The 12,342-nt window shown below is 41.4% G+C and overlaps 1 protein-coding gene across 1 annotated transcript; it reads right to left on the bottom strand.

Annotated features, from left to right (window-relative positions):
* Window positions 1–7,886: 7,886 nt before the first annotated feature.
* LOC106574305 (leucine-rich repeat-containing protein 58) lies at window positions 7,887–11,932 on the bottom strand. Its single transcript, XM_014150119.2, has 4 exons — window positions 11,220–11,932; window positions 9,479–9,607; window positions 9,031–9,308; window positions 7,887–8,818 (listed from the first exon to the last, which is right to left on the bottom strand). The coding sequence occupies exons 1-4, from the start codon at window positions 11,672–11,674 to the stop codon at window positions 8,625–8,627; spliced, it is 1,056 nt and encodes a 351-aa protein (XP_014005594.1). The 5' UTR covers window positions 11,675–11,932; the 3' UTR covers window positions 7,887–8,624.
* Window positions 11,933–12,342: the final 410 nt, after the last annotated feature.

The following is a 12,342-nucleotide window of genomic DNA, read 5'->3' as shown; positions in this document are numbered from 1 at the left end:
TGGTCTTAATTTCAGGCCATTGTTAGGCATACGGTTAGGATTAAAAACACATTTTAAGAAAATACATTTTAGAAATGGGCGGGGGTTTTGACTTTGTGACTGTGGTAACTAGTGACGACCCTCTACGACGGCCTCTACGCAAATCTTAAACTACGGGAATATCGAATTGTGCACGCTCAATCAGACGCGAGGAGGTCACGTCGACCAATCCAAAGCGAATCCATACGAAATTTGTGTAAGCCCAATGAGCGCGTTGATGTCTGTAGTCTACTGCCTCTACTGTCAAGAAAAAATGTATTTAAAGGTATTTCGACATACCACATAATGGTGCAGTAGCGTGTATTCATGGGTGCCAAGGAAAGCCAGGCTTAGCCAAATATTTGACAAATAAATCAAATTTAAAAACATTCCCTTTCGTCTCTCGCTTTCTTTTTATAATTTTCCGTCAATTTGCAAGTGTCTGATTCTCACCAGAGAAAGCATCCAAGCGAGTGAAACAGCTCCCCTCTGTTTCAGTATGTGTTCCTTCGGAAATACTTTTTCCAAAATTAGTTACGTTACAGCGTTATTCTACAATTGATTAAATCGTTTTTTCCATCAATCTACACAATGACAAAGCAAAAACATTTAAGAAATGTTTGCTAATTTATTAAAAATAAAAAAGTGAAATATCACATTTACATAAGTATTCAGACACTTTACTCAGTACTTTGTTGAAGCTCCGTTGGCAGCGATTACAGCATAGTGTCTTCTTGGGTATGATGCTACATGCTTCTCTGCAGATCCTCTCAAGCTCTGTCAGGTTGGATGGGGAGATGTTCGATCTGGTTCAAGTCCAGGCTCTGGCTGGGCCACTCAAGGACATTCAGAGATTTGTCCTGAAGCCACTCCTGCGTTTGTCTTGGCTTTGTGCTTAGGGTCATTGTTCTGTTGGAAGGTGAACCTTCGCCCCAGTTTGAGGTCCTGAGCACTCTGGAGAATGTTTTCATCAAGGATCTCTCTGTACTTTGCTCCATTCATCTTTGCCTCGATCCTGACTAGTCTCCCAGTCCCTGCCACTGAAAAACATCCCACACCATGATGCTGCCACCACCATGCTTCCGTCCTACGGTGCTTCGTGGATGGTGCCAGGTTTCCTCCAGATGTGACGCTTGGCATTCAGGCCAAAGAGTTCAAACTTGGTTTCATCAGACCAGAGAATCTTGTTTCTCATGGTCTGAGAGTCTTTCGGGGCCTTTTGGCTAACTCAAAAAGGGCTGTCGTGCCATTTACTGAGGAGTACCTTCTGTCTAGCCACTCAACCATAAAGGCCTGATTGGATTAGTGCTGCAGAGATGGTTGTCCTTCTAGAAGGTTCTCCCATCTCCACAGAAGAACTCTAGAGCTCTGTCAGAGTGACCATCGGGTTCTTGGTCACCTCCCTGACCAAGGCCCTTCTCTCCCTATTGCTCAGTTTGGCTGGGCAGCCAGCTCTAGGAAGAGACTTCATTGTCCCAAACTTCTTCCATTTAAGAATGATGGAGTCCACTGTGTTCTTGGGAACCTTCAATGCTGTAGAATTTGTTTGGTACCCTTCCCCAGATCATGGCTTGGTTTTTGCTCTGACATGCACTGTCAACTGTGGCACCTTACATAGACAGGTGTGTGCCTTTCAAAATCATGTCCAATCAATTGAATTTACCACAGGTAGACTCCAATCAAGTTGTAGAAACATCTCAAGGATGATCAATGGATACAGAATGTTCCTGAGCTCAATTCCGAGTCTCAAAGCAAAGGGTCTGAATACTTAATAAAGTATGTCTGTTTTTTTTTTATACATTTGCACACATTGCTAAAAACTTGTTTTCGCTTTGTCATTATGGGGTATTGTGTGTTGATTGCTGAGGATTAAAAAAAATCAAATTCAGAATAAGGCTGTAACGTAACAAAATGTGGAAAATACTTTCTGAAGGCACTGTATCTGATGCTGTCTGGACCAAAAGAGTATGTTGCTGCCGTAGCATCTGATTGATGCCAGCAAGCATTTGGCCTCCCTTGATAAAATAATTAGCCAAACAGCATTGAGCTGAGCTCAACTGTGGGTTGTCCTGGTGCAGCAAAACGCCCCCCAAGGGAGGCCAGTTTGGATTTGGCTTTACACCAATAAATCGGCCATTTCCTAAGCCATGGATGGAAATGGGGAATTGGACTTAATTCTCTGTACAGGCCAATGATTGTGATGGCGATTCTGATCTAACCATGAATTAATATGTTTTGCCACTGGCCTGAGACAATTGAAATTCAATATGTGGCCTACATGTAGCCTAGTTAGCTAATTTAGCAGGTTCATTGTTGCCCATGTGAGAAAGTTAGGCTAGCAAGCATTTTATCTAGGTAGCCTATGACAACAAAAACTAAAAGTGTACTGTATGCCAGAGCCATAGATCGTTTTGCCAACATGAAAGAAGAGGATAGCATTGGTGTTCAACTAGTTTATAAGTAGGGTGTTTTTACTTGCGAGCACACACACAGAAATAAATCAGTACCATGGACTACCGCATGATATTTAGCTAAATTGATTGGACCAGTGGCGACTCGTCATTCAGGGCAGAGCCCCACCTGTTTAGCTATAAGAAAAAGAAAAAAAACGTGTCATTAATACATTTCACAGATCAGTTTGCGAACAGTGTAAAAAAAAAAAAACATGGTCTTTTTTTTGCTTTCTTGAGTAAGGCAGCTCCAAAATGCAGGCGTTTTAGCCTAGCTCAGTGCTTTCTGTGGTGGTGGGGCAGCCAACGGAAAATACAGAGCGTCGGGGTTGATAATGTTCTCTAGTTGGCTGTGATTGGCTCAGTGTTCTGTCACTCATGGGGACACTACATCACAGCAAGCCTCTTGGTTGCTGCCATAGACTTACATTTGAAGTGCCCATCCAAGAAGACTGAAATCCAGTCGATCTAAGATTCAAGTGCTGTAAACACACATGCTCATAATCCACAGCAGCAGCGGGTTATATTTATGTCTGTCTCTAAGGCTTTTGGCTGGCTCTAGGCGATCATAATTCAGCACAAAAAGTCTGCATCCATAATGGGAGCAGTCAGGGTAAAGTAATGGATGTAGCTGTTGCCTTCATAGCAACACAGTGCCTCCAGCTATCATCGTCAACACATCTCTCTTTAAACTCTCCCCGCAAACATACATTTCAAATAAAAAGTTCCTAATGACCCACTCCTCACCCACCTTTAGCTAAATGTGTTGAAAAGCTAATGGATAATTGCTAAGCTCTGGTCACAATGACATGTCATCATTTTAGAAACCTTTTGAAATAAAAGTCAAGGTATTCCATCAAGCGAAACACTTGAGGAAATGAATATGAGGGTTTTTTGATGTTCAGGACACGACTAATGGAACTCAGAAAGTCTTGAATTCATGAATAAATAACGTTGATTGACCTTCCCCAGTAAATTTTCACAAACAACATTTGTATCTAAAATGTATTTTCATGCAATATTGCTTGTATATTTTGTAATGTCACATTTATATTTGATAGATATATGGAAACATACACATTAACCCAACAAAGAATCATAGTCCAGAGTATGGCAGAAAATCTAAAACAAAATTGATGGCTCTGCAATGTTCTATAATGATTTCGTTTTGGTGCAAGTTATGTTAGTGTTCAATGGGACAGTTCAATTGAGACAGAAGATTGATTGATGCTCTAAGACACACTATTTCAATAAGTGGTAGATTTGCTGTATTTTAGTTGTTGGCTCGCCGAGAGACTTATTGTGTTGCCAGGTGTTGCAGATGAGGCTGAGTTTGAGTGAGGAGGCTCTTCTGCACAGGACCAAGGTGCTTAGCTCCTTGTGTGTAGGTAATTGAGTGGGATTCCTGCTGAGTCATTATGGAGCCAGGGCAGCAACGAGTTCCATAAATCATATTCCATCAACATTTTTAAATGCCAGGAGGATCTCCAGTCCCAACCGGGAGTACTGCAAAATCCACAAAGGGAAACTCTGCCAAGAGTTTTATAGCCTAATAAAATCATGGATGGGCACCTGCTTTTACGTGGTACTGATTAGGCCTACTCTATATTTTCACTTGGGTGGACTGCTGCAGTAAAGTCAGGCCTGCTAGGTCTACTCATTATAGTGTTTTTACATTTAGAGAGCTGCTGAAGCGTAGCCCACTGGGCACAGACTTCAATTCAACGTCTATTCCACGTTGGTTCAACATAATTTCATTGAAATGATGTGGAAACAACGTTGATTCAACCAGTGTGTGCCCAGTGGGAGGTGTCATTCAGTGAAACAACTAGGCTTTACATAGACAGGCCTTGGTATTCATGCAGTGGCAGGACCTGAGGAATACTTTCCCAGCATGCCATGTAGACTTTTTGTGAGGCTGTTCAATACAGTCAAAGCAATAGTCGCTACCAGGGGCACAACTTTGGTTTTAGAAGTGGGGGGGACATTTTATTATTATTTTTGTAATAATTTGTATCCGGTTGGATAAACACTCCAAACAGCCTTCCCGACCGCTCGGAGGCGTCTGCATGGTCCTAAAGTACACCATAGCCTCGTTTTGTATCACATTCCAATTAAAAAACTGGGGGGGGGACAGAAATGCAATTTCAGAATGTAGGGGGGACATGTCCCGCCCCCAGTGAAAGTTGTGCCCCTGGTTGCTACAATTCTTTCCCCTGCAATCTCTGTGTGCTCCTCATTCCTCTTTCCCTCTGTCTGAGTGTGCCTTGTCAGAGAATAGCACAGCTAATTTACCATTGGTTCATGCTGAGGGACAAGAATAAGAACCCTAGTCAACACAAGGTACATTATTTTTCAGGTGCTATGATCTTTTTTCTCTTGATTGATCCAGAAAGACTGGAGGACATATGCTAGCGACATGGCTCTTCTTGACACTGCGCATGGAGATGTAGTTTTTGTTAAACAATACGAAAACCTCCTCTCCTTACAACCCACAAGAAGATTAAACAATTGACAGTAAAAGGGTCCGGATCTAGCAACACTTGGTCTGTTGAGCTGCATCTTTATGGTGGTGGTGTCATGACTCCTTTACACCACAAGAGGGCATGATTTACTCAGCTTTCCATTCATTGAGGTCCTGAATACAACCTAAAAGAGTAAACGTGATAGGCTACTACAGTTCTGGGAATTAAAACGTTAGTCAGACAGGACAGCAATATGATCCAATTGACACACCTGTCACTATAACACGTTGTAATCCCTACTGCCTCTGATCTGGCGGACTCACTAAACACAAATACTGCATTTGTAAATTATGTCTGAGTGTTGGAGTGTGCCCGTCTGTCCGTAAAGAAAAAAAAGTGAATCATGCTGTCTGGTTTGCTTAATATAAGGAAATTGATGTATAGCATTAACTGTTTATTTGAAGTATGGCAATTGAGTACTTTTTTCCACCACTGTACTTAAGTACATTTAAAACCATATACTTTTACACTTCTAATCAAGTAGTATTTTACTGGGTGACTTATACTTTTACTTGAGTCATTTTCTATTAAAGTTACAGTATCTTTACTTTTGATCAATTATGACATTTGAGTACTTGTTCCACCACTGATTTTACACATTAAGTTTAAAATGTCACGTAACATGTCCTACCCACTGTAGTCAGCACATTCCCATATATGCAGTTCTACACGTTCATAGTGCGGTCTTATCTATAGAAACTCATAGATAATAGAGAAGATGACCTTAGGTATCTTTATGAGCCATACCATCTTCAACTATCTTCCCACGCAGCTGCCTCCCAGTAGAACATTACTGAAAAAAGTGCCCAGATAGATGTACTGTACTTCAGCCCAGACACAAATGTGGCAGTACTGCTATAGAATGCATAAATGAAGCAATTCAACTGCATAATGAGATAACACTTCCCTGATATCAGAATTCTACAGTTCCACAGTTGCAGGAGTTGATTAACATTAATGGTGAGAGCCTTCCATGGATAGTTTTACAAAAGAAGCAAGGTGTTATTTTTGATTTATACAATTGGAATTTTTTTCACTCACCTATAAGTATATCGCAATAGATATATGTCATCATACAACTGGCACTGCCACTTCAGTTCTGTAGGGTTGAAGAGTGCAAGCCAGGCACAGAGAAATGGGGATTTTTGCAAGAGCATTCAGAGCAATCTCTTTATCCGCAGGATTACTTTACCACCCAATTAAGAGCCGTTTAAGAACACGTTAAAGGGATGGCCATGGTACAAGATTAGGAATGCTTCATTTGTTGTTGCTATCTTACATGTTCATCAACAATATGGAAGACAAAATAACTTAATAATTGAAATACGGTCATGTGAAAAAGTAAGTACACCCTTTGGAAAGTGGTATTTTTTGCATATTTTTACATATTTCTACACATGGATATTTGAGCTAAATTCCAACCACATTCATTGATAAAGGTAACCCAATTTAACAAATCACACACAAAAACGTTTACTTTGAAAATGTTATGCAATTAAAATAAACAAAAATTGAATTTCCATATGCAGAAAAAATGTGTGCACCCCTACCTTTACCATCACCTAAAATGGCGAAAATTAGGATCAGGTGCACCAAAACAGGTGACAATGATTAGGAAATCATTAGAAAGTACCTTGGGAGGGTCCAGCCTTCCATAAAGATTAGAAACTTGGCCTGGTTTGGTCTTAACCATATGGGTGTGTGGTAATACATCATGCAAAGATCAAAATACCTATCCGAGGCCCTCAGAAGAAAGATTATTGATGCCTGTGAGTCTGGGAGGGAATACAAATCAATTTCTGAGCAATTCGAAGTACATCGTTCCACTGTCTGACAGATCATCTACAAATGGAGAAAATTCCAGACAACACCTGAGTAAAGACCAAAACTACTGGAAAAATGTGCTCTGGACAGATGAGTCAAAGGTGGAGTTGTTTGGCCACAATGCTAGATGTCATCTTAGGCAGAAGAACATCATACCAACCGTAAAGCATGGTGGCGTTATGGTTTAGGGCTGCTCGCTGCCTGAGGGACAATTTTAACGCAACCTGGACACAGAAATGGAAAAAAAACAATATCATGAAATGGTACACTTTTTTTATGAATGAGAGTACATCATGCTAAATTCTTCACATTGGATTGATTATTGCCACAATTATTGCCACGGGTATGAACAGCTAGACGTGACTAGATGTTCTTTGCCATTCTGCCATCAGATTTGCCACCGATGCTCTTTTATAGGACACATAACTACAGTCTATATTCTCCTGTAAACTGGTCATCTCTGTATACCTGTCGCAAGACCCACTGGTTGATGTTTATTTATAAAACCCTCTCAGGCCTCACTCCCCCTTATCTGAGATATCTATTGTAGCCCTCATCCTGCACATACAACACCCGTTCTGCCAGTCACATTTTGTTAAAGGTCCCCAAAGCGCACATCCCTGGGTCACTCGTCTTTTTAGTTCGCTGCAGCTAGCGACTGGAACGAGCTGCAACAAACACTCAGACTGGGCAGTTTTATCTCAATCTCTTTACTCAGACTCAATCATGGACACTCTTACTGACAGTGGCTGCTTTGTGTGATGTATTGTTGTCTCTGCCTTCTTGCCCTTTGTGCTGTTGTCTGTGCCCAATAATGTTTGTACCTTGTTTTGTGCTGCTACCATGTTGTAGTGTTGTGTTGTCTCTCGTCGTGATGTGTGTTTTGTCCAATATTTCTATTTATTTTTAATCACAGTCCCCGTCCCCGCAGGCCTTTTGCCAGGCCGTGATTGTAAATAAGAATTTGTTCTTAAATGACATACCTAGTTAAATAAAAAATCAACAGCATTATCTTATGTATCCAGGTAACAGAACAGTACTCATATCAATGATACACTATGTATAAACATAATATTAATTTCAATTTATTCAAATAAATTATTCATTTAAAATAATCAAACCAATGTAAAACATTTAATTCACAGTACAAGCTCTGGATTAGTCTCGTTGAACAAGAAATCATCACATTAGCATACACAACTTTCCCCTTGGTTAGTAACAACAAAAATGGTTGTTTTGTGAGAAGGGAAGGCATTAACGCATGGGGTGTAAATGCTACAGGCGACAGAGACTACTGTATATTAGGACTGCATGTGCAAACAGCCAGTGTCAACAGAAGTATGACGATTAAAAGGTAACTTAAGAGAGGTGATTTAAAACAAGCATGAAACACATTCTGCGTTTCTGAATCTATATTGTAAAGAAAATCAATTGTACATAAAATTCATTCATCCCTTCATTCATCCCTTCATGTTAACACAGAAACTACAAACTGAGGATCTACATGAAAATACATTTGAGGAGTGCCGTACAACAAAAGCAGTACTCCATAAGCTTCAGTTAGATGTTTAAAACACTACGGCTCGAAATATCAATAATAAACGGTGGTTAATTTACGTTACAATCAGTCCTTGAGGAATCCTACATCTCATGTTGAAAGTGGCACTCTATTGTAAGCGAACAGCACAGTGTCAGTGTTTATCGTGTTTGGCACAGGAGAAGTTGGGTTAGTCAGGTCAGTTGGGAGTCATGGAAACTGTCCATCATCCAGTATGTGTCAGTGAACTCGAGGTCCTTTCACTTTCTTCTATCCCAGAAGCACTCTCTGCAGCCTGTCGGCCGACACGCACCTCTCGTCCTCCGACTCAGCATCGCTCTGTGGGTTGGAGCTGCAGGGAGAGGTGCATTCTGGGGAACACAGGTAGTGCATGAAGGGTAGCCGATACTTCCCGCAGAAGTCCACAAACTTGATGTGCCTCACACACGAGTCAAAGTACACACCTGAGAGGAAGAAGTAGCACAACAATATGAGAGCAATAGAAATATCTCAAGGTGTGATTTTATTTACAAAGAATATGTTTTATTTGAATTTCTCCTCAAATTATTGAGGAGGACCAGCCTTCTCTTCCTCCCTGGACGAGCCTCCTCAGATCCACTCACAAATACTAGTACATAAGTATGTAACTTAAACCTGTCCCCTCTCCTCCACTTACCGGTACATTTAGGGTTGGGACACTTGCTGGCCAGGTCCAGGTAGTGCACCAGGTTTCCAGGCAGGTCATTGGGGAGGTAGTGCAGGTTGCGGGACTTGATGGTCCGTCCGGCCAGCTCCAACAGGGAGGGAGGGTCGTAAGTCATGTCTTTGATGAAGCGGACCACCAGGGGGTTGCCGCGGAGACTGAGCTCCTGCAGGTGCACCAGGCTAAGGATCTCCCGCGGTAGGTAGGTAAGTAGGTTGTTATGGAGACTGAGGCAGCGCAGGGAGTAGAGTCTACAAACAGACATATTTAGACATGACCGTGAATCATGGCTTTAGCTCAGCAGGCTAACACAGTCTTATGACACACAGGAGACCTAAGTAAATATAAAAAAGAATAATGTTGGTCAGTCACATGAGCAAATTATGTAAAGTCAGTGTTTCTCCTATGGGATGGCCCTCACCTTGTGAGTTGGGGGGGTACACTCTGTATCCGGTTGTCACAAAGGACCAAGTATCTGAGACCGCGAAGGTTGGCCAGCTCTGGGGGGATGGAGATGATGAGGTTCCCACCCAAATAAAGCATCTCCAGACTGCATCAGATCAGAGAAAAGTGTTTTTCTTCACACTTGGAGTGACAGGGAACATTGCTAAATGAACATACAGATGTAGGATCTTAAATTGAACCAGTTTTCTACAGCCCACAAATAATCCTGTGGATTATATAATGCACAATGTTCAAAGGTCAAGAATGGCCAAACAGTTTGAGTCTAAATCCAGAAGAAGCATGTTAAAATTCCAGGGTTCAAAGATCCCGGAGGACCAGATGTATTGGACTGAGTGATCTGTTTGTTTTTGGAGAACCGCTGCGATAAGTTTACACACATGCACATACTACACTCTTGAACACCTCCAGAACACCTGCCAACTTTCTCTGATCGAGCTGACAACAGAAGAAAGAGAGGAGATAGAGGGAGCGTTCGGAATTTAACTCCAGTTTTTGACAATTTTACGTCAACGGAAGATATACAGAAGAGGTGAGATGATTGTAAAATAACTCTGATTGTTAAACATCTTCTCTTTTTAGAAAGAGATCGAGAGAGAACGAGAGATCCTATGATAGAAACGTCAAGAGAAGGCCTTATGATGCAAAGCACAGCTGCTAACTTAGCTACAATACAGTCGGAAACTGCTGTGGGCTTTTGGGGGGCGTCCAATGGACCTTTTCATCTTGTCTTTATTCTATAACTTCTTCTCCACTCTGTTCCAAATCCTGAACCCCCATTTTCCTCTCACGGTGCCAGTCCCCCACTGTGGCAAGGCAATATGTCAAATGACCTGATTTTGTAACATGGCACACAGCCAGCCAGACAGACTAAGCCACACTGATGAGACGACTCCAAAGAAGTGTGTCAATGCAGCACCAAGATGGAGACTATGGGCTCCTGTACCATCATGCAGGACATGATCAGGAACCACATGCTCATGTGGAACCTATCTAGGTGAATACAGCAACAGTATTGATTTTATGCAAACGTATTTGCCCTTAATCTTAACCCTAACCATCTAGTTCCTGAGTGCACACTATGAAATTACAGCTGCAGTACTGGAGGCCCAGTCATTTCATTAAGTCAGCAACAGAGTTTATTATTCTAGCCTACTACTACATAATGGTTATTATGAGCATGTTATTATCAGGTAGGGTGGCAGGTAGCCTAGTGGTTAAGAGTGATGGGCCAGTAAGTGACAGGATGCTGGTTTGAACCGCTGACCTAGGTGAACAATCTGTCGATGAGCCCTTGAGCAAGGCACTTATCCAGAACGACTCATAGGAGCCATTGGGGTTAAGAGTGTCTGCTAAATTACTAAAATATATATGATAAGGGCAACATAACCTTGATATGGCAATTTCTTTATTCACATTTGAGTGTCCCAACGTTGGGTTATTAGAAGCTAAGCGTTTATAAGCTCAGAAGCTTAAAAAGCTTAAAGCTCATCTAATTTTCAACAACCTCACTTCGTCATGCATAGCTGTGTACAGATAGTTGATTGTTAAAAGTCCCCCTTTTATATTAAGTGGCTATAAAACCTATGATTATATGGCAATTAATGTTACATGGGGTACTACCGTGTAGCCAGTTAGTTGCATTGTGACAAATACCGTTTGCCTAAATTGTTACCGCTATAATGTATCGGTATTCTTACCTGGTAATATTTTCTATCTCTGCGGGGATAGCTTTGAGTCTGTTACCCCCAAGAGACAGATATTTTAATCGCTGGAGTTTTAGAAATTGAATGGGCAACTCTTCAAACATGTTCCCACTGAAGTTCAATGTGTCTATCTGCATGGACCCAAATTCATTTGGGAACGAAAATTCGTTCAAACGGTTGTTCTTGGCAATGAGTGTTTTGAGGTTTGACAAACGTTGAATGTCCTCACAGAGAACCGTTAATCCATTGTTGCTTATATCCAGAACTTCCAATTTGGAGAACAGACATACCGAAGCGGGAAACACTGTCAGTCGGTTGTTATACAGGTAGAGTTGTTGGGTCACTCTCCTCCGTTCGTCACCGACAGTGTCCAAATTTAAACTTTCCAGGTTCAGATGGGACAGGTCCAAAATGCAACCCCCCTGATCAACTGTTGCAAATAGCTCCATATTCAATACCAATTGCTATCCACCTAGTTCAAACATATGAATGAATTACAATGTGATTTTACAAAATATAAGCTCTTTCAGCACTGATCACGACCGTATAAAGCCTCTTTATGCATTCAGCTCATGTGCAAATCCTTTCCAGACCGCACACGCACAGCTGTCACATTTGCATCAAGTTCACATGTAGTCGGTATTAAAGCTTTGGATTCTCCGCCCCCAGTTTAAATTAACCCGTGCATGCCTGCTTGCTCTGGTGCCACAGGTCTCCATGTCCAGAAATCAAGTTTGCACGTGTGGATGCTTTGTAAATGTTTTCACACTGAGATATATGGTCAATTAACTTTGCAATTGGAAACCCCAGCTCTCATTTCTATTAGCAAATGAGGAACCATATCTAATATTTTGTAATATGTCCTACTAGTTTTAGTGGTAGACCTTATGTCACAAAGGTCTGGAGACATGTGAAATCATAAAATACATGTGCAATGATACAACGACGACTATAAACTGGGTGGTTTGAGCCCTGAATGCTGGTTGATTGGCTGAAACCACGGGTATGACAAAACATTTATTTTGTACTGTTCTAATTACAATCGTAACCAGTTTATAATAGCAATAAGGCACCTCGGGGGTTTGTGGTATATGGCCAAAATTCCACGGCTAAGTGA

The sequence above is a fragment of the Salmo salar genome, chromosome ssa16 (genome assembly GCF_905237065.1).
Source record: "Salmo salar chromosome ssa16, Ssal_v3.1, whole genome shotgun sequence".
NCBI lineage: Eukaryota > Metazoa > Chordata > Actinopteri > Salmoniformes > Salmonidae > Salmo > Salmo salar.
Note: the sequence above shows the minus strand (reverse complement) of the source record. Positions and strands in the feature narration are given on the sequence as shown.